General features: G+C 33.7%; 1 protein-coding gene across 1 annotated transcript; it reads left to right on the top strand.

The window, feature by feature from the left end:
- Nucleotides 1-6362: 6362 nt before the first annotated feature.
- LOC139907078 (zinc finger MYM-type protein 1-like) lies at nt 6363-9214 on the top strand. The gene is made up of 2 exons (XM_071893054.1): nt 6363-7673; nt 7730-9214. The coding sequence occupies exons 1-2, from the start codon at nt 7095-7097 to the stop codon at nt 8054-8056; spliced, it is 906 nt and encodes a 301-aa protein (XP_071749155.1). The 5' UTR covers nt 6363-7094; the 3' UTR covers nt 8057-9214.
- Nucleotides 9215-23779: the final 14565 nt, after the last annotated feature.

Below are 23779 nucleotides of genomic sequence, written 5' to 3'. Positions count from 1 at the left end.
TCGTATCACTTTTGAGATTGTTAATGGTCGATTGATAAAACACAGACGTTTGGACCGTAGACATTAATGAGATTAAAACATGACGATTTGGAAGTTACCCTTAGCCAGTGCAAATCACTTATAGAAGAATTGGGATTTCCCTAAAGATTTGGAAACGAATGTAAGGAAGGCTGGTTCCCGTATAGTGATGAGAGTAATTTGTTGGAATATAAAAGGAACAAGAAATAGTACAAGAGGACGTGACTGTTGAACGTACGTCCTGTAGACAAATAATATCAGGTGTCATGCTTAAAATTTTCTTTATAATAGCATGCCTGGATTTACGTTCTCTTCCACTTATGGTATTCAATGAAACGATTTTCTCTTGATAACATCTTGCTTTGATGTTTGTGAATATTGCTTCATAGACAACTTGGAAAAAATAGTATTATTTTGCAGAGGGGGATACATCAAGATATCAAATGTTTAATGTAACAGCAACTTCTCCAAAATTAGTCCTGATTTTTCTTAAATTTTTGAGTAGTCCTCTTGTTAGGAGATAACTCTGAGTCCCAGGCTGTCCTTTTAAAGATCGATCCAGATCTATTCCTTGAAGACATTATAACTTCATCCATGATGGGTGGTTTTGCAGATTTTTTAGGTCTAATCAATTTATCATTAGTCACTCCTTCCAATTCGGAACTTATTAATTGCAAAGTTTTTTTTTATCTCACTCTCCGGACTTGAACCCAATTTGTTGTCAATAGAAGTAAGTAAGTATCTATATCTTCTATTGGGGCTTCATGTTCTTGGGGGTGATCCTTATCGACTTCGTTCCTCTAGCTCAATGTAGCCTTATCTATATTATGGACTTTAGATAGATTACTTGATAGGGGCTTCTTTTCGGGAGCGTAGGATTCACAACTGTTATCAAGACAAGGTATATCTTAAACAAACTCTTCGCGAACAACATGATTGGTGGAAGTATTCTCTGCATTCTCCCATCAACTTCTGAGAGGCATTTGAGAATGTTAAAACGTATTATCAACTATTACAAGAAGCATGTCGTGAATTGGAGGTTCTGGAATAGTTTACTTAATTTTATTATTTACTAGAATATTTTAATAATTTTGATTTTTTTTTTTTGTTTGGAATTATTTTTCAATATATTAAATATGATTAAATGATTAGTACATGATAGACAATAGCAAGAAATTTTGGTCTTTAAATAGGAAATTAATTTAAAACTATAATGTTTATTAATGTATGCATATATTACGCAAATTTCCTGTTTATATTTATTTACTTAAATAAAGGCCTTCCTGTGGAGAAAAAAAAATTAGGGAAAAAATTTCAAATATTAATTTTTTTAAGAAAGAAAAATTCCTAAAGTAGGGATTTGTATAACTCAGTTATGCAAATTGAAAAGAACAAAACATCAATTTTTTACAATGTTCAGAACCCCTATAAACTTCCTCAAAAAATATGTAAATTTTTTTTTTTTTTAATCTTTTAGTTTAAAATCATTATTAACTTTAATAGGCCCATTAGCTCAGTTGGTTAGAGCGTCGTGCTAATAACGCGAAAGTCGCGGGTTCGATCCCCCCATGGGCCAGGTTATTTTTTAGCAATCCCTAATCGGACCAGTTTGCTCTCAATTGTAATATTGTTTATTATTAAATCATTTCTCAAAACCATTCAATCCCCTTCTGGCCAACGAACATTTTTAGCTCATAAGAAAGATATATTTTAAGGTATATATAAAAATTTATTTTTGCAATTTAATTAATAACTTTTATGTATCTTTGTTAAAATAGTATCAGTAGGTATGTATTTCTATTCCATTTGATATGAGCTTTTAGAATACCAAAAATGTTTTCTGAAAAATAATTAATTTCTTCAAGAGACTTGATTTATATAATATTTCTTCCCTTTCTGTGGCATTCAAATGATTAAATCTACCCACAAGATCTTACATATACTGGTTTACATATTTAGTCCGTACTTATACAAAATAATTAAGATCTATGTATGTACATTAGCATGTCCTAAAGTAAATAAATTATAATGCTTGCTTGTTTTGTTTTGTCAAAATCTGGCATCTATTTGATCTCAGCTACACAAATATCATAAAAAGTGTTTCTTTAAAACAATATAACTTGGGCGTAGGAAGTACAAATTTTATTTAATAAGCATTGAACAGAATAATAAAAGTTATTACGTAATTAATATTTAAAAAAACTCAAATTGATCTGAATTATAAGCGCAAATGGGATATATTGATATCTAAAATATATTATTTGGTTTTAATATTGTCTCAATAAATCATTTTCTGATAATTTGAAGTAGTCAATTAAGTTAAAATGTTCCGGCTTTGGTCAGTTAACACAATTCACATCCCAAGGACTCTAAAAAAAGCCAACATCTTCATTACTAATATATATACATATAAAAAATATAATTGATATTAACATAAATTAAAGAACTTTTCTTGTTTAAAGATACATTTCATACATATTAGATATGAACGAAATAATTAAGCATACAAAAATATATTTTTAGAATGTTACATTCTCTTGAATTATCTTTTTTTCGACTTATGTTATAATATTGAAAGTTTTTCTAAAACTTTTCTTAAAAATTAAATATTATATCTATAAAATTTTCTGCGGTATCAATGATATTTCTAAGAATAAGTAAATAGTAATACCTTTAGTGTATAAAATACATGACGTTAAGTTTGAGGAACGTTTTATTTTGATTGAATAAGGTAGACGATTTCTAAAATTAATATACAAAAGTTTTTTCTTCACCAAATGTTCTGAAATTACTTCATTTTGAATTGTTTACTTACTTACGAAATTATAAATACATGAATTACTTGGATTTTGAGCAACATCTCTTTCAAAAAAAGCCTTATTTTTGTCAAAACTAACTGAGAACTTACATCTTAATAATAAATGTTTGATGATCAATTGATGGGAATTTTTATCAGAAGCTGAGTGATTATTGGTTTTACACTTACTTAACAAGGGAAGCTTACAAACTATGAAAATCTGTAATACACTTAATATTTTGCATCCAAGATTATCACAGTGATAATTAACAATAATAATCATAGAAATATTTTATTTTCTATGTTGATAGACTAACCACCTCAATATGTTTATATTTAATTATTAAATTGTCCAACAAAAAATTATTATTTTTATTCTATAAAATTAAGCACAATTAACCCATTATAGCAGAAACTGAAAAATTATTTAAACATTTTAGCACCTCCTATTGAAATGATAATGAAAAAATTGATTTATTTGTTTCCAATATTTTTATAGAATTATGGAACGTAAAAATTTAGAACAACTTTTAAAGAAATAAAAAAAAATGTTGTGCAAGTATTATAAAATTTGATAACAACTCTTTCTATTTAAATTAATTAAAAAAAAAAAAAAAGATCTTCAAATCTTAAATATATATTTTTAAGACAAAAATTTAATAATACCATGAATAAAGCTAAAAATATCAATTTTTAAGGTACTTCATATCTAAAGAAGAATAAAAAAATATTATCTAGATCATGAACGTCTTTACCAAAAAAAAAGAAGTAAATATTAATGGAGAAATTAATATTTCAACACATCATCGGCGCTAATGGGCCCTTAGTGTATCCCATAATCCATAACCATTAGTAATGGGTTAATTTAAAGAAGAGGTTGCGTGTATTTAATGAAGTGAAATAAATTTCCGTAATATTATTGTATAAAGAATATATTTTATGAAGCAGGGTAGGCAACCTTTGAGACATGGATTGTCAACTTCAAAATTTCTAATCAATGAGTGTGCCACCATGCACAATAATGGTAAAAAACACACACAAACTACTGTATAAAAAAAGGAGCATGATATATAGTTCAAAAAATTGGCTACGTCGAAGGGTGACGATGATACGTCAATGTATTCCTCAAACGTTCGTTCCCTTGCGTCCACATTAGTGTCAATGCCATCATCACAAGCGAGTGTCAAATGATTGTTATCTGCAATGAAATTCCTATTAAATACCAGAGGTCAAGATCTACTAAATGCAATCCTTTTCTTCAGAGTAAACTGGATATGTAAATAATTGTTAATTGTTTTTTCGAATATATAGTTCGTAAATATATATAATCGAAAGGAAAATATTTAGTTTTGAAGTTTTTTTAATATTCCGTTTTTATGAAAATCAAGACTATAGTGTCTTTTATCTATATGTCATAATCAAGATTCATATACAACACATATATCTATGCAAGTGTGTGTGTGTGACTTAGCGGATTCGGAACTCGAACTTGAAATTCCCATTAGACCCTGGACTCAGTCTCAAAGTTCAAGTCGGACTGGGTCTTGAAGTTCAAGTCGCACTCAAGACTCGGACTCGCCCTGAAATTTAATCTAGTCCACAGCCTTGCTCATAATCAGTTGCAGTCATTTGGGCTCTGATACGTTTTTGAATAGTTGTCCACCCTCCTCTCCTCTACTAAACTGATTATAATATTATGGATTTTTCTTTTTTCGACTAGTTGTTATATGAAACAGGCTACCCATCTTATTATTTGGTTATAGCGTACTTGTTGGCTACCATATAATTTTTGGTAATTTGGAAAAAATATATTTGGGGAAAGGTTAAGAAATGTATTGAACTTTGATATTTTATAAAAAAAGAAAGAATATTTTGGGGGTGGTATATTCAAACGGTTTATTTAAATTTAATTCCTTTAATTCCTATGAGGTTCGTACTTTCCACATTTTCTACCCAATCAATATATTATATAGATCTGTTAAAAAATCTCTTCATTAAAAGGGTCTCCTGTTCTTTCATCACGTGATGAAAGCAAGAATTAATTAAAACTTTTTTTATCAAATCTCTTCATTATTATTTTAACAGCATCATAGCTGCTCTGAATTAATTATTATTGTTATTTTATTATCCACCATTGTTTTACTTTCCTGTTCCTTTTTATATATAAAAAAAGAGGATAGATAGGGACCCAGGGGCTTCGTTGGATGTGTCACTCACTCATTTAAACGTACATATGTTTTGTATGTACATACAGGGGGAAGATTTTAAATCTGGAAACAAGTTTTGAGCTCAATATCTTGGCAACCCTAAAATCTATGTTTATGAAAGTATGCTTGTCAGATTTGGCCGACAAGTTTGTATAACATGAAATACAAAATCCTTCAGAAGTTCTCAGAAAACAAACAACATTCAGGAATAAGTGTGGCCTCCGTCCCAGGTGCAGGCCCAAGAACCTTCCGCATCAACTATTTATGATGTTGCCATGTCTCTCAAAGAATCGAATGGGTTGGGAACAGCCAGGGCCGTACGTCAGTATTGCGCTTTGTCCACTTCAGCGGACCAAAAAAGACAACAACCTTACTCAACCGTCCACCAATCATATAGGTATGTAAATATAGATGAATTAAGTCATAATTAATTATTAAAATCTATTATATATATGTAACTTATGACCAACTCATAATAGTACTGAGTCATTATAGTAAAATTACATATTTGTAGCACGTCCACCCAAAAGGAAGCTAGATAATTTTTCTCAAAATTGAACATGGAATACATTTTCTCTGTAGTCAACAACAACAATATTCCCTCTGCAGAGGACTCTTAGACTAGCGATAATGTCCATGGAGGTGAGAAGAGCAAGACTGAGGAGATGGAGTTTGTGGACGGAGGCCCAGAGTACCCTGTTGTCTTCACGAGCCAGCTGGGTGACCCGATACTTACCGGGAGGAAGCCAAAGCGGAAGGACATCCAGACCAGAACCAGAGTGGAGACTGAGCAGGAAACTGTGCCTAAAGTCGAGAGAGATCATCCTCTACAGCCCAATTTACAAACATACAGTCCTCAGATAGATGACAAATACTCCAGAGACTTTCAATATGATTGGTTCCGTAAGTTCCCGTGGCTAGAATATGACAAGGTTGAAAAGTCAGCCAAGTGTTTCGCCTGTTCCAAATTTTCCATTTCCAACCTTGGGAAATTTGAGTTCAAAACATGGAAAAACAGTTCCTCGTTGAAAGTTCATTCTAACAACAAAAAACACAAACTGTCGATGGAAAATTGGATCAATTACCTCACATCAAAGAGAAAGAATACCTCGGTTCTCGGCCATGTTCAGTCTCAACATGCTGAGGAAGTCGTGAAGTGGGGAGCTTATTTGAGGTATCTTTTCCAAACTGTTGGGTTCCTCGCAAAGCATGGATTTACTTTATGGGCCGATTTCGAAACAAGAGAAAAGTTGACGGAATCTAATGAAAAGAATTGAGGAAACTTCTTGGAGCTTTTGTCCCTGCGTTCACACGACAATCATATTCTCACAGATAAACTGGAGGCCGAAGTCAAAAAATTTCGTTCAGCTGGGGCAGGTTTTGCCAAATGGACCTCACCTGACATCCAAAATGAGCTGATAAAGATTAAAGCATCCAAAGTGACGGAAAATATAATTGAAGATGTCAAGACTTGTGCCGGCGATGATGACTACTGATTCTCTGTAATTGTTGATGAGACATCAGATATGTCAAACACGGAGCAGTTCAGTCTGTCACTGGGATATCTGACGAGTGAAGGCATCAAGAAAGAGAGCTTCCTCAAGTTTGTAAAAGTTGCCCAGACTGACGGCAAATATTTGTTTGAGAAACTTCACGAGGCTGTCAAGGATATCGGCCTTAACCCCGCCCGCACTGTCTCCTTGGCCGCGGACGGTGCCTCCAACATATCCGGCATCAAGAAGGGTCTTGCCGCCAGGTGGAAGGAAGCAGCCCCACTGTGTGTCTACATCCACTGCTACGCCCATGTCCTCAATCTTGTAGTCAAGGATCTTCTCTCAGATATAACCCTGTTGAGAAATACAATGGGGACAGTACAAATTTTATACAACTTCATTGAAGGGTCACCAAAGAGGTCAGCAATCTACAAGTCGTTGAAGATAACAAGTAAAGATTAGGAGCATGCCAAGGTGATGCCCCTGAAGAACCAGTCTGCTACCCGCTGGAGTCTCCGCTACGATGCTGTACACGCTGTATCTCTAGGGATGGTCAGAATCATGTAGACCCTCATAATAATGAGAAAAGATAAAGATACATTGTCGAGTTCAACAGCAACTTCTCTGCTCAACAGCATCTTTAGTCACGAATTTGTTTTCAGCATTGAACTGTTGAAGACACTCCTCAGACACACATCTAGCTTGACAGATGAACTTCAAGGCAGAAAGGTTGACCTAACAAAGGCCCGGAAACACGTCAACCTAGTGATTAGGACTCTTGAAGATCTTAAGAGTGAGAAAATCTTTGAATCAATCTGGAAACTTGCTGAGTTGAAGTCGTCTGAGATGAAATCAGTATTTGACCAGGAGGACTCAATTGATTTGGAATTCAAGGAGGCGAAGATTCCAAGGAGAATAAAGTGGAAAGGAACAACTGAATCCTACTTCCGTGAAACACATTTCGATGTTGCAATCAATAAGATTGTATTAGAGCTTGAGAGCAGATTTGCCACCGACGATACAAACATCACAATGGATCTCATTGCAATCGTTAATGACAGTGAAGTGGAGACCTGTGTCATTGAGCGTGTTGCCAAGCACTACAGACTTGAACTCGAGCATCTCCAGTCAGACCATGCAATCTTCCAGCAATTCAAGGTTAATATTATAATGTTTCATTTTGCATTATATGTTTAAAATTTATGTTTCTCTAGGCAGATATTGACACAGAAGACATGGTTTCGTCACAAATTGCTGCGGAGTTAATAAGCTCGGGAGTGTTCCGCCCTATGCCGGAGCTATACAAGGTGATAGTTATCCTGGCCTCAATGCCCATCAGCAGCTGTGAGGCGGAGCAGTCATTCTCCTGTCTCAGAAGGCTCAAGAACCACATGAGGACCACCATGGACCAGGAGAGGCTCTCCTCCCTCACCCTCTTGAACATGGAGAGGGTGATGATGGACAAGGTGCTCCATGAAGACATGGACAGTTTGATTGACACCTTTGCGTCAAGGAAAGAGAGGAAAAACTTCTTCTTCTAATCATGATAAAGAACACATGCATTTTTTTCTTCATTTTTTTCAAACACATCACCGCGTATACATGCGAGTTAAGAACATCAAGACTTGTGAACATAACTTATTTTCTGTCGATGTAACCGTTTCATGGTATATTATAATCTCGTTCATTATCTTCATCCGTTATTATTTTAAAAATATTTAAGGAGGTTTAAATTGTTTGACTTAATTGTATAGTTCAAAAATTTTCTCTCATTCTTGCACCGTGCATTTTATACTCCATTATACTCCTTCCTTTATGAATAGGTCGGCATTGACTTTCCGTCTAGAGTTTTTCCTTTTCATTTTATTTTTCCCAATGTTTGCCTGAAGAAAATAATGGTCAGACAGTCCATTGGACGATATTTTTGCAAGATTTAATCTATGCTGTAGCATTTGCCCTGTTTAAATATCCCACGTTCACCACTGAAAATCAAGCGTTCACCCATGTAAAGCGGACCAAAAAATCTTCCTGACATACGGCACTGGGAACAGCAGCAAGGAAGACTCATGATCTCATAGAACTAATAACTGATATTAAATCAATGAACATGTGACCTCCGAGCTCGCCGGATCTGAACCCTATGGACTAATATGTGTCTTGGAGAGAGATGCCAATAAACGTTCTCATAACAATGTTTACTCCTTGTCGGCTTTCATTCTCGAGGCAGTGCCCAACATGGGCGATGAGTTCCTCTTCAAGGCCAGTTCCAGGTTGGAGGCTGTGGTTGAAGATGGAGGTGGTTGGTTTGAGTCATTGACTTTACTTTGGACTCCCTCATTTAAATCAAAATATTTGTGAAATGCTGAATTAATTTTTGGATATAAATGTATTATATTTTAACTTATAATAAACGGAGGAAAACCTATTTGTGGTCACCTCCACGCAACTTATTCTCTTTTAAATTATATATTCGCCATTTTGTATTCATATCTGTAAAATAAAGAGGCGTCCACGGAGATAGGCTACTGGGATTTAACCTCCCTTCCCCCCAAAATAATATTATAGTAAAGTTAATGAGTTAACCCCACTCCCAACCGTACAAAAACAATAGGAACGTCTCTAAAATGCCTCCTGATATTGAGGTTTCTATTACGCTTAAGAACCTACAAACTTTAAACTCTTATGGAATACACATTTGAGGTGCATGTATGTATGTATTTTATTATAATTAATTCGTTCCTTGATTAAAAATAAACATATATGATACATAAAAGTTTTTTGTTTTTTTTGAAGGGAAAGGGAAATAAATAATAAAATCGTCACGTTTCATACAACTTTTTATAAAAATTACGTTTTGCTTTTCTTTAAAAAAGAAAGAAAAGAGTTCTATTGTTTTGATCATTCTCCGTGGGGTAGGGGGGTTGATTCCCTACCCTGTTGTAGACACGCTTCAGGGATAGAAATATATGTATGTTCGAAGAAGAATGAAAACAAAACAACAACATTTCTGTGGGGGATGGAATTTTCATCTTCTTCTATTTTTGAGTCACGGACATCTGTGTTTGCTTTAATTATGCAAATTAGAAGAGAAGAGCAGGTTTCATTATCACGCACCATTCCTCTTCCTTCATCTATTCAAAGACTCTGTATATTGTTATTGTTTAGGGTGGGGAATTAAAAGAAGGAGGAAGAAAGAAGAAGCTGGGGGGGAATAAAAATCAAATAAAGGAATTTTGTTTTTTAAATTACAACCGCAAAAAGGGGAAAAATAGATTAACAAACATCTTTTACATGCATGTTTTTGTGACTTTTCCCTCATTAGGGGCAGTTCCTGATATTGGTAATGTAGGCAACCTGTCAAGCCGGCATGAATGTCCGGAAAAAAAGTATTTTTTTGTATTCATTTTCTCTGGTTTTTGGCTTATCTACACGTCAAATCAACTCCATTTTCAAACAGTCCACACTGCCACACTTTTTTATGAAGCATTTGATGAACCCACGGGTTGAAAATAAATAAATAGAGATGACATTTTTAATCCAGTTATTTATGCTGCACTGTGTTGGCTGGTGATTTGAAGCAAAATAGGACATATGCACTTCTAAAATCAGCTATTTTAAACAACAAACGTTCTCAAAATCGGCTAACTATAATTAATGATTTAAAGTTAGAGGGTTTAATTTTTTAGGGCTTCTTAATATATCATATTTAAAGTATTTTTAACAGGACTATTGAGGATGCATGTATTATCACTTAACAATGTAAGAAAATCCGGGAGTTTAGGGTGCTGACAATTTTCCATAGTCTCACAGATGAGGAGCTGTGAGAACAATATATGAGCCTTAGTACGGCACTGCACTTTAAGGGTTAATAGATTGGATGGAAGAGAGTTTGCACAAGAGCTGAAAAACTTGGCTGACTTGCCATCAACGACTACATCCTTACTTGAGATGCTGACATTTGTCTGAGAAAAAGAGCTTTTTGGAATGTGTAAACTGCTCTCAGAATTGGCCTCACTCTTCCAATCACTGTTGCTCATGCCGAGAGGAGATTTTCAAATCTAAACCTCATCAAAACATACCTTAGGTTAACCAAGTCTCAAGAATGCCTTACGGGATGGACATCATCACCATCAATAACATAGTTGGGGATCAGATACATACTTTAATATAATCCATGACTTAGGACCAAGGTAGGATAGGATAGTCTGGCTATAGATGGTAGTTGTGCTTAAACGAATTCTATTATATACAGGGAGCGGGGATCAAATTATCGCCTACTTTAAACCTTGATAACTTGAAGACCACATTATCAAATAAAAACCGGTTCCCATGGCGAGGGATCTGGGGTGCCATGATAAAACAATAAGGGACTGTGTATCTGAGGATTTAAGGTGCAGGAGCTACAAGATGCAGGTGGGTTGGATCTTGACCCAGAAGGCAAAGGACAACAGGCTGATGAAGTCAACAAAATTGCTCAACAAGCTCAAGCACCCAAATCAGCCCGGGATGCTGTGGTTTTTCTCTGATGAAAAGAATTTCTGTCAAGATCAGAAGGTCAATAAGCAGAACAACAGGTGGATAGCCACCTACACCAGCCATGTGAGGAGGGTAATGAAGACCAAGTTCCCTGCAATGGTCATGGTGTTCGGGGTGGTCAGCAGTAAAGGTCATGTTATGCCTCCCCACATGTTTGAAACAGGTCTAAAGGTCAATACGTAGGTCTACCTGGATGTTATGGAGAAGGTGGTTCTGCCCTGGATCCAAGGGGCCTTGGGTGTGGCAACAGGACTCAGCACCCTGCCACGTGTCCTAAATCTCTATGCAGTGGTTAACCGAGAACTGTTATGACGTCGTAACCAAGGATTTGTGGCCTCCTAACTCTCCCGACCTTAATCCTTTGGACTATTTTGTCTGGGGCTATGTCGAGAGACATACCAACAGACATCCCCATAGCACCAAGAATAGCCTGATGGACTCCATCAAGGAGGTATTCGGCAACATGGACAATGAGATGGTCAGAAGAGCCTGCAGCCGGTTCAGAGGCCGTATTGAGGCTGTTATTGATGCCAACGGTGATTATATCGAATGAATTGCTACTATATACCTATATGCTCGTCATAGTTTTGATTTTCAATAAAAAAGTTAAAAAATGTATATTTTTTTGTAGAAAAATATTTTGGCGACAATTTGATCCCCGCTCCCTGTAGTATTTGTATCATGAAGGATTCTTGCAGTTCCACAAAATTTGATTCACCAAATGTTACGTGAAGGAACATTATGCATAGGTTAAGCCTCATCTATTCTAAATTAACTTTAGTTTTAATGGTGGTACAATGAGATCTGGATGTTTTTTCAAGTGGTACCAGAGGTGAGATCAAGTCGAGTCCAAGTCAAGTCAAAATTCATTTCAGACCCGAGTCACATGTTGTTATATTACTAACTCTAGTCTAACTCAAGTCCAAGCCAGGTGACTCGAGTCTACAGCTCCTTGGGGGTACATAATGTATTTTTTTATTATAAATCACTTAATAATGTTCCTCAAATTCAATAATTTTATAAGAAAGCACCTCTAGCACAGGGGTGTCTAACCAGTAAGGAGCGCATAAACTTAAAAAATATATAAAATTTGCGACCTCTACTTAACAACAACACGTTTTTTTTTAATAGATGAATTTTCTCCTAAACTAATCTTCAGATATCAATAACAAACAATCACAAATGAAAGCTGAACTCAACATTTTATTATAATTCAATATAATCAACTTTGGCATCAATAACAGCCTTGATTCGATCTTGGAATGGGAGACAGTCTCGATGACAGACTTCTTTGGCATATTCCAGAAATAACGAGATTTTTGCTGACGAATCTAATGGTGTGTCCCTGAACTGACCCCACACAAATAAACAGAAATATTAAAAAATCAGAAATTTTTGTAGGATCTCAAGACCCTCCCCCCCTCAAAAAAAAAGTCTAGCCACTTCACTGTTTGTAAGAAATTTTCCATATTTATTTCCTTGATTTTTTTCGGAATATGTTGACCTCTATCCTCGATAACAGACCTACAAACAAGGTTTCTGAATATCCAGGAACTATTGACAATATAATCATAGGACATATTGTTCCACATTGATAACAAACTGGTGAGCGGAGTAGCATAGCCTTTGGTCTTTATTACGTCCCATATCTCAAAATAAAGAGTGTTGATGTTAGGGGAATACGATGACTAGATCCTTTTTTCGAAGAATATAGGAAAATTTTCCCTTATCCACTTTGTTAATTTCTTTGTCTCATGGTAAAGGACCGAGTCCTTTAGATAGATGACACATTTTTCAGAGTATAAAGCTTTAAAAATCTACTGAATGGTTTTTCAATCACTAACTTTTAGTTTTGGCGAATTTGAAACTGGAAGTCATATTAAAAATTCTTAAAGCTGGATGAAGGATCTCTCTTGCATCCTCAAAATTCATTCAATGAATCTCCCGTAGGCTCTTTTATTTTGATGCGTGGGTCTTGGGCGTGAAGCTTTTTCTTTGGGTCTCAAATTTTTTACTAGAATGATCATTTATGAATTTTTTTGTAAAAACAAAGTTTTCCTCTATGATTTATTTTTCAAAAGCATTTCACAATTATATCCATGTTAAAATGAACATTTTCCGTATTGCTTATTACTTTAGTCACGGAACTGGGCGGTACAATTTATAAATAAACGATAATCTTAAATGTGGTCACAATTCTTTAGTTTTAGTTAAAAAAATTTCCCAAATGCCCTCTCATAGTTATGACATTTATTCAAGAACACATACAAAGTAACGCGTTACTATACAGCACTGAAAATTTATAGATTAATGAATGACAAGTTAATTTATATTTCCGATGTCATACATTCTCATAATAATATTAATAATTCATACCCAGAAATAATTTTATATTAATTCCACGTGAATTTAGTTATTAGCATTACCTTAACATTGATATTTTGTAGGTACATTATATATTTTAGACTCTATAATGATAATTAACTTATTCAGTTTACTTTGATAGGCAACTTAATTGCCCTATTTACTATTCATGGAAAAAATCCGAATGGGAATAACCTTTTTTTCAAAAGGAGAAACTATAAAGGTTCTACTTAAAAGGTGTTGACTCATTTGAGACTATTAAAATGGCCTAAAATATTTATCATAAACGTATTCCCCTGTTGAGTAATTATAGGTAATAATTTTTTCCATATGTACTCAATATAATCTAGAGGTATTCAATTGAATATATTCAAGGTTTTATTAGAGACACATTGTTATTGACATACTTCACTTTACCTCTTCAATTATACTTGTTAGATAGGGGTCATTTTTTACGAGTTGTTTTTCTATAGGTGTATATAGTGAATAAGCTATGTTTAACGTGAATAATGAGTTTGTCATCGAAATTAATTTATTTATAGGAACATATTTATTCAAAGATAATAAGAGACAAACTCCCAGGGGCGTCCGCAGAGGGTGCCAAAATTAATTCAATTTATCAATATTTTTTCTCCGCCAAAATGTTAATTTTCAGTAAAAAGCAACGGTTTTTTGAAATTTTTCTCCAAAAAATTTAATTTTTGAATATTTAAAAAAAAAATTATATTTGAAATATAATTTTTGATTTTTTTTTTTTCAAAACTTTAATTTTTTGTCAACAGCATGGTATTTTTAAAGTTTTTTTTTCCAAAAAACTTAAATTTGTGTCAAACGGTTTGGGTTTTGGAAATTTTTGATATGTGATATATAATTTTAAAAATTTCCTTTTACAGATCATATTATAATATCTAATTGAGGTTTTAGAATAGAAAACACGCTTTATTTATATACAAAATATGTTATAGTAGAAGAACCAAGGATCATATAAAAGATTCCCGCCTCCTCACACCAGAAATGAAGAAAAAAGAAATGTTTCTTAATCCTTATCACATTCGAATGAAATCATCTCATTTATAAAAAATAAATTTAGAAAAATAAATGGGGAAATAAAGACTCACATTGCAATGAAAGACATTTTCTTATTTTATTTTTGTTCATCTTCCCCTTGACTCTAGGGGAGGGAGAATGAGGAGAGGGGGGTAGAGCTCCCTTACCCCATTTTTTTTTTCTTCTATGAGTATAAGACCAGAAAATTTTTTAATATCTAATTACAATAAAACGTATTTTATAAAAATAATAATAATTTTTGTTATCAATGAAATCCTTTTTTTTTTTGTTTAACGTTATTATATTCTGAGAAAAAAATAAAGTTTTCTTTTAGAATTAAATCATTCAAGGGTTAAAGGGGAAAGAAGGAATAAAAAAAAATATATATATGATGATTTTATGAAGGAGAGAGAAAAAAAAAGTTTTTTCATAATATTAAAAAAAAAAAAAATTGTGTCAATATGTGTATGTATTTTTTTCATATTAATAATAAAAATGGCGTTTATATATCTTATATATATATATAATGAAAACTTTGAGGAAATAAAAGTTTCCACCCGTGCTGCTTTTTTTGTAATTTGTAATTGTTGGTGACTTTTAACGAATTATTATTATAATACCCAAATGTATAGATCCTTGTCACTGACGTCACAGAGTGTAAATTAAAGAAAAGTGATCTCTATGTCAAAAGCATAGTTGTTGCTCTATGTATGAGTATTTTAAAGGAAACTTTCTTTAAAAAAAACCTATACTTTTGTAATCTCGGAGTAAGGATTTTAATATTTATAAAATTTCGTTATGCATACCTCCAATATGGGTATTTTTTTAAAGGATGGCACACCATTGAAACGTTCTTTGGGGATTATTCATAATTGTGAGGCTTATAAAGGTGTTGATTAATAATTAGTTTCTCTCGCAAGATTTATCGGGGATTTACTCCTACGAAAAATTCCCAAGAGAACTAAATGCTTGAACTTAATTATCTTTATTAATAAAGCAAAGTTTATCTGTATTATAAATGCATGTTTGAATGAAAAAGAGTCATTTCTTCTCTCCCCAAAGATACCTATGACCCACAAATTGGATCCAGCTCAACTATCTCTCTCTCTCTGAAGAAAGTCATTATGCAAATACTTTCGTCATACAAAATATGTACATATATGTAAAATGATTTATGCATAGTAAGCTTTATGGAGAATCAATGAAGGAACCAAGTTGATAGTTGTACATATAAGAAGGGAGGAATCAACTGCAGGAAGAAGGAATTGAATTAGTGCTTTAATGGCTCCTTTTTCCCTCTCTTTCTCCATCTCATAAGTTTTCACAAATGATGCGTGTTCGAGATATAATACATGTACAACATTCTACATACATATATATGTATAAATAAATGTATTATAATATGTTAATCATCAATTTGACAAACTTTAATATCTTTTTTTTTTCTTATTCGATGTATTTCTTAAAGGGGTTTATGAAACATTATTACTTATTATTATATATACATATGTATGTATGTAGGAGGAAACAAAAATGGAAATTCTGAACATTTATTTTTACCTTCAAGAAAGAGGGAGTGGGGTGGGGAGATGAAAGAGGCACACTTTATTTCTTCGTATGCAAATTCATAGCTGTGTACTTTTGTAGATACATATTCAATATATATAAGTGTCATTGATGAGTTAGTTACTTCAATATTCGAACAAAAAGTGTAAAAGCCAAGACGAATATTTTATGAAATATGATGAAATACACGCAACCTCTGTTATATGTAAAAATACATATTTCCCAGGCTTGTAAGCGTTCTGCTCATTTTTGTTTCGGTCAGAAAAAATGGCAGAACGCCATTTTTCCGTTCCGTTCCACGTTCCAACCTTAAGGTTAGACCATATACACTATATGACAGAAATCGCGACTTCCACTTTGATAGTGTCAAAGAGGCCTCATTTGAGAACTCGATTTTTTAACAGAATTATCCAGTGAATATTTGTGTTCGAATGAGCTACAACTGAATAAAATCGGTGTATTCATTTTCAATATGGAGGTAAAAAAGTATATCCGATTTGATTCGCACACAGCAGAACAACAAGACAAGAAAAACTGTACCGTGGACTAGTCGATAAACTACAAGAAAGACCGCTACCTCACCTACGTGCGTGATGAGATTCTGCCAGTTAACCAGACTAAGTTCCCATCCCCTCCAATGATGCTGGGAATCGTGGGATCATAGGGGAAGAAGATGCCCATATATTGGGGCTTCCTTAAGAAGGTGGTCTTGCCCTGGTTAAAATCAAAATCCCCAAAGGGAAATAAGATAAATACTTAACAAAAGATACAATTTTGAATAAAAAAATTCAAAATTTGACACATATAGACATAATTTAACATTTTGGATTTATAATTTCGTTTTTTTTTTTTTACAAATTTTATCATAAGTTTGACAACAATCACCGTCGTTCAAAAAGGTATCGGAAATTTTACAAAAAATGTATTCCTATAATATGTACAGTGGTCGGAGCCAATGTTCTATTAAAAAAGACATTGGAGGGTATCTAGAATGATGTTCAAGCAGTCATGTAATAAATACTAATCTGTGCCGCACTTTTTCACTCCCTTTAAGTGTAACATCTACATAATTAGCGCTAACAAAGGTATGGAAAGGAAAGGATGATCAGGAAAACTATAATTTTTCATTCGTCTATGGCAGGAAAAGGTTGAGAAGTATGTTTCTTAAATACCTAGTTTTTATTTCATATAATTTATATTAATTTTGTATTTTTTCCATATTTCCGGGGCTTTCAAAAAATTATGGTGGAATGTAAAACCTTTCATTGCAACAGACTGCCTCACCTGAAGATTTCATCGGGGAAAATTAGGGGTGGGGAGAGAACATAAAAAGATAAATGAAGAAAATAGATAATATTTTCAATTGTTACAATGGGGTCAATGGGATTTGTTTCTTAAGGGAAAATATTACTCTACCCCAACAGAAAGAGAACAGTTATCTCCTCATCCTATCAACCCAATTTGACACTATTTTCAAAATCTTCCTCACTAATATCTGCCGATTTGAGTATAGAATCATTTCTATTATGTGCTTTAAGCCTATGAATTGTATCCTTGATGAACATTCTTCTGTTCCACTTTCATTATCATAGCTATAAGAGACTGCCTGTTGGAACATGTTTCTCCGTTCTTTCATATATATATATATATATTGCTTAGTCAGACTGTAAATCAGACAAAACGGAAACGAGTTTTGAGCGACCAAACGAGTAGCAAACTCTAAACAATTTAGATAAATAAAGTTTGAAGATATAATTAATATTTTTAAACAAAAGTCATCAATTATTTTTGAACGTATAAAATCCCAAGATTTCAAATAGTTAATACGAACCACCCCTTACGTAAATTCAATATCCAAGGATCTTACGGATAAATCCCAAAGCATTTCTGACTATACATATGTCACATTTTCTTAGTTAAGTCCAATCTTTATAATCAAAAGGCTATTCATTTAAGCACTTCCCAGTAGGTAATATATATATATTCCTATACTCCATTTGGAAGCTGATTAATCAATTCAATCCCATCCTTTCTCTTGTATACTCATACATATATATGTGACTGTAGTTCAATAACACATCAATACACCCACTAAGAAAATAAACGGCCCTTTAATTTCCCTTTATTCGAACGAAATATACTTCTCCTATCGTTTTAAATCTTTTGTGGAAATGAGAGGGAAAAATGCAATCAAATTTAAAGAATATCTTATTACTGTTAAGATCTTTTGGTTGAAATAGCTTTTTCTTTCTATAAAAGAAGAGGATTGGAAAGGGAGAGAGGAATAGGAAGTTGTTAAGTTAATGAAGTACTTAAGATATCAGAGCATAAACAAGGTTTTTTCTTTAATTCAAAATTAAATTTGGAAAGTTGAAAACCATTTTATTGCAAGTATGAAAATGTATTTTTACATCCTTCTATGTGTGAAGAGGGTACAACATGGTTTGTTCAAATTATATAGAATGGTACGTTCCTAATAGTAATTATGGTTATTATGTATATTGACAATGAAATATATACATATTTGATTTTTAAACCACGCAACCTTCCCTTAAATCCTTTATTTTTTATGTGTGATATTATATTTCTTCCGGTGTTGTGTTCGTGATGTTGTGTTGGTATTAAATTTGGAATAAAAGCTTCATTTGAATCTCCACAGTCGTTTGTAAAGAATAAGAAATATTGTTCTTAGATGACAGGTCATTGATTTTTTTTTTTTTTATCTTCATCGAATTACAATGTATCTTAACTATTACTACACTTTGAATTTTGGTTTTGCGATTAAGTAAGATGCTTAAAATTACTTTTTCTTAACAACACTATGTGATTAACTCTGATACAGGTGGGCCTTTATTTCCAAGTGAATTACATTTAGCATACAGTTTATTTCTAAATAATTTTTCAAATACAACATAAATTTCATAAAATTAAAATCCTACTTAGTTTTAAATTCGAAACTGCATTATAATAACACTTGGTAATATATTATGAAAAGTGTAGCCATACATCTGTACTAGTATAAAATTGCCAATATATACAGGGTGCGACCCATGTTTGATAACCAATAGGATTTAAAACAAAAAGAAAAGGATTTTCTCCTGAACTAATGATCTGATTTTAATAAAAATAATACCAAATGACAGCTGAATCATAAAAAAGTAATGTTATTCAATATAATTACCTTGACGTCAATATCAAACTTGATTCGACGTTGGAAGCGGGAGAGGGTCTTGTTAACAGTCTCCTCTGTTATATTCCAGAATTCCTCCCGGATCCTGGACTTTTTTTTTTCAGTGTTGTAAGGAGGAGAGTTGCAAATCATCTGCCACATACTTCTTATCACCATTTCAGAACCGTTCAGATCCCTGGCAATGACATTAATCGATTTGAATGGTTTGCAAATTTGAAATCCTTATCCCTCCGGCAGTCTGACCTCATCTTGTGATCAGCAGGCTTTGCTGTTGATTCATAATCACTTCCAAACTCTTCCTGTTCCTTCCTGACTCTCTAAAAAGATAAACTACCCAGATTTGATATTATTTGCAATCTCAACATTGTCTGGTCCGGCGTGGACATCAAATGGCCAATACATTTTCCACAAATGTTGAATAACTACGTTGTTGATTTGATTGCATTGATTTTCAAACATAAGTTAGCCACTAAAACAGCAAACAACGTCCTAACTATGCATTGGCAGATGTCCCAGGTTCTCAAATTTTGCTTGCTAAACAACAGTCGCACGCTGTAAGCGACCACGGATGAACAAGAGATTGTATTCCGGTTCTTTTGGAAACGGAGCATATGTATAGAATACTTATCACTTCGTTTATTTATCAAAAATAGTAAATTATGACGTTTAAGTGATACGAGGGAATCGACAGCTGACAACTAAATACAAAGGGTATTCTGGACTTAGTAATATAACACCATGATTAATCGTTCAGCCCGATCAAACCAGTCTTTTTTTGATTAAGTTGTATCAATTTTTTTGATCTGTACAATACTTCTGGCTATCTTCTCGTCAAAAGTTAATTGTGTAATTAAATAGTTTTATGTAAAATATGTTTTTTTAAATGAAATAGAAGAAGAATAAATTAAAAGATGATTTTCGTTCTTTAAAGGATTAATTAACTACTGGTTCTTGATAAAGTAGACAGTAGTGTAGTTTTGTCTCTTACAGAGCACATAGGTATCAGGTAAACTCCCACAAATCCAATGAATGTGAATGATCTATCAGTGACATAATTAATTATATAGTAAACTACTTTTGTTTCTTGTATACATCACTCTGACAACATAATTAATTACAGAAATACAGGGAGCGGGGATCAAATTGTCGCCTACTTTAAACCTTGATAACTTGAAAACGACATTATCAAATAAAAACCGGTTACCAAATAGGAAAGCTATTCTTGTCAGCTGACGATACGTAGTTCAGTTAGCATCATGCCGCCATCATATGAGGAGATAAAGAGCTATAAGTGGAACAAGGAGCTTTCGAGGTCCGCCGTAATCATGGCATTGGTTAATAATGGAGGTGAAATCTCCAATTCAACGATTGCTTCAACCTTAGGAGTGAATTTACGGACTGTTCAGCGTATCCGTAAGAAGCTAGAGAACACCTGGGATGTTGATGCCACCATAAAGAGGCACCCAAGGAGGAGGGCGCTGGCAAGAAGGTCAGGGACACCGACTTTGTCGACAAGGTGAAGAAGATGGCTGAGGATGCCCCTACCAGGTTCTGCCCTGGATCCAAGGGGTGGCCGGAGACAGGCCCTGGGTGTGGCAACAGGACTCAGCACCCTGCCATGTGTCCAAAATCTCAATGCAGTGGTTAACCAAGAACTGTTATGACGTCGTAACCAAGGATTTGTGGCCTCCTAACTCTCCCGACCTTAATCCTTTGGACTATTTTGTCTGGAGCTATGTCGTGAGACATACCAACAGACATCCCCATAGCACCAACGCCAGCCTGATGGACTCCATCAAGGAGGTATTCGGCAACATGGACAGTGAGATGGTCAGAAGAGCCTGCGGCCGGTTCAGAGGCCGTATTGAGACCGTTATTGATGCCAACGGTGATTATATCGAATGAATGGCTACTCTATACCTATATGCTCGTCATAGTTTTGATTTTCAATAAAAAAGTTAAAAAATGTATATTTTGTGTTATTTTTTGTAGAAAAATATTTTGGCGACAATTTGATCCCCGCTTCCTGTAGATAACTTTGATGTTCTTGTTTTGGAAACAAATATCATAATCCTTTAATCTGGATTAAATATAATAACTCAAGATATTTTTTTTCTATCATCTATTGAGGAAACTCAAATCTAAGTAAGTTCAGAACAAGAATGGTGCAGAAAGATAATGTGTGACCTATAGATCAAACTGTGTAGCATGCCTCAACTCCTTTTTAAAAAAATTACCTACATGAAAAAATGTATAGTTTTTGGACCTACAAATCTGTATTGAAAAGAATGGTTCTACTACATATATTGAGGTAAATAAAAGTTTCCCGATTTTCTGAACTGATATAATCCCCTTTTTATCTCTACCACTTTCAAAAACTCAGATTTATCGATCTTTCTAACAACACTTATTGAATGGACATTAAGTAATAAAATATCATCCTCATCCAATACATTGCTCCAACGTACAACCATTTTTAGGCTATAAATAATAAGCCTTTGGAGCAATAAAAACCCTGCACCCCCCTTCTTCAACTTCTTAAGTGAAACGCATTAAATACAATCATATGAAGCGATTGTCCAAAAAATATAACGACTTCCAATGTGTATCTTTGGGTGTAGGATATGTGATAAAAATAAGGGGAAGGTCATAAATTTAACTCATATATAATAAATTGTGTATGGATGTAGACGTATGAAAATTAAATGCAATGTTGAACAAGTTAAATTAACTGAAATTTAATACCAATTGCATTTAGACTTTAATATCCGTTATTATCTCAGCCAAAGAAGTTGAATAATTTTGTTTATTTTTCTATGTTTCTTAGTTGTTTTCGTTCATTCATCATCAAGATTAGTCTACAGAGTTCTAGTATATGTATTTGCACTGTGTGCCAGAGGGGTATGGTCAAATTTCAGCACTGCATCTCAATCTGTTCAAAAGTGATGGTCAATCTTGTCAGACTTTGACATTTAATCTGGAGCTATGATTTTTTGATATCCAATACATCTTTATTCAAACTACATAATGATACAAATTTGAGCTCTGTATTTTCCAAAGTGATTGTCGATTATATATTTTTACCGTTTTTTTCTACCTTGACCACTCAAAATTTAATGTCCTATTACAGTGAACATATATAATCTTCGAACTAAGTTAGATCAGAATCGATTTGGTGCAATCCTAGTGACCATGAAACAAACAAACAGAGGTAAAACATTCACCTCCGTTCACCTTCCTGGGCGGAGTTAAATATGGAGTAAATTAGAAAGAAGAGAAGGGAAGGTATAGAGATACAAGATATATCAGTAACAATTTCTGGATTTTATGATTCTTTTAATGGGGTTTTGAACACTTTGAAGAGACACTTAAATCCCCTTCCCTCTCTAAGAATTTGGGGTGAGTATTTGCCTACATATTGAGGAGGAGTGAATCAAAGTAGGAAGTTTAATGCAAATATGATTTGTGTTGAATAATATTATTCTTGTATTATATATATATGTATAAAAGTTTATTTTTATTGGGAGAAAAAAAATATATCGGAAATTGACAAAAAATAATACATATTATATATCCCTCCATTCAAAAGAAGTAAATCTTTGAATTTCCTATTTTTTATTTCTCTCCATCAATACATATTTAGAAGGGTGTTCCAGAAATAGTATCCCATTCACAAAATTTAATTCCTCACAGATAGTGTCGGATCGGTGATCGGTCTAAAAAATAATAAGACTGCAGTCATAACAGTCTTGTACTAATACAATTTGTCAGTCCGAGGACCTGTCCTTATTGTTCTTTTATAGGAAATACAACAGCTGAAATGACGGAGTTCCTAACAACGTAATTTCAGGCGTCGAATTTGTACATAACTTTTTTCAAAGAGATAAGATACCTCACGTTTAAAGTAGGTGTGTTTTTAGACCATTAAATACTCAAGTATGAGCAACCTTTCATTATATTCTATTTTTAAATGATGAAAGATATATATATATATATTATAGGCTTACAATTGAACAATATCTATGTGCTTGACCTTGTTCGGAACAACTTGCAGCCAGTAAGCACAATGTCTTGTGGAATTATTGCCCGTGGCTGCCATCAGGGAGTTCTTTCTAACCCTAAAACGCACGTTGGCCTTCCCCTCAGCCATATTCTACATTGCAAAGTCAAGGAGGTTAAAATAAGGTAACGAGTGAGGTCAAATCGGTTCAAAATAGTCTTTGCACCATTCATATCATATTTGCAGTGTGAACTGGATCTTATAGCGGGACGGACAAGGACTCCAAGAAACCTATCTACAATCCAACACGAGCTTGTCATCAACTCAAGATGACGTCCTCTCTACATGTATAAGTATATCATACAACGGGGTACACAACAGTTGATGTGATCTTACGAGACACTACCGCCCTCAAGCAAACTATACTTATGTAAAGGGTCTAGTTTGATGTACAAAAATGGCCACTAGGGCGCCTCTTATTCTTATGATATAAACGTTCCTTGGAGCTTGGATTTTTCACATTTCATAATATTTTCAGTCATCATTATAGCTTAAAATCCT

Source organism: Lepeophtheirus salmonis, chromosome 13 (genome assembly GCF_016086655.4).
Source record: "Lepeophtheirus salmonis chromosome 13, UVic_Lsal_1.4, whole genome shotgun sequence".
Taxonomy (NCBI): Eukaryota; Metazoa; Arthropoda; class Copepoda; order Siphonostomatoida; family Caligidae; genus Lepeophtheirus; species Lepeophtheirus salmonis.
This window is presented reverse-complemented; position numbering and strand designations above follow the sequence as displayed.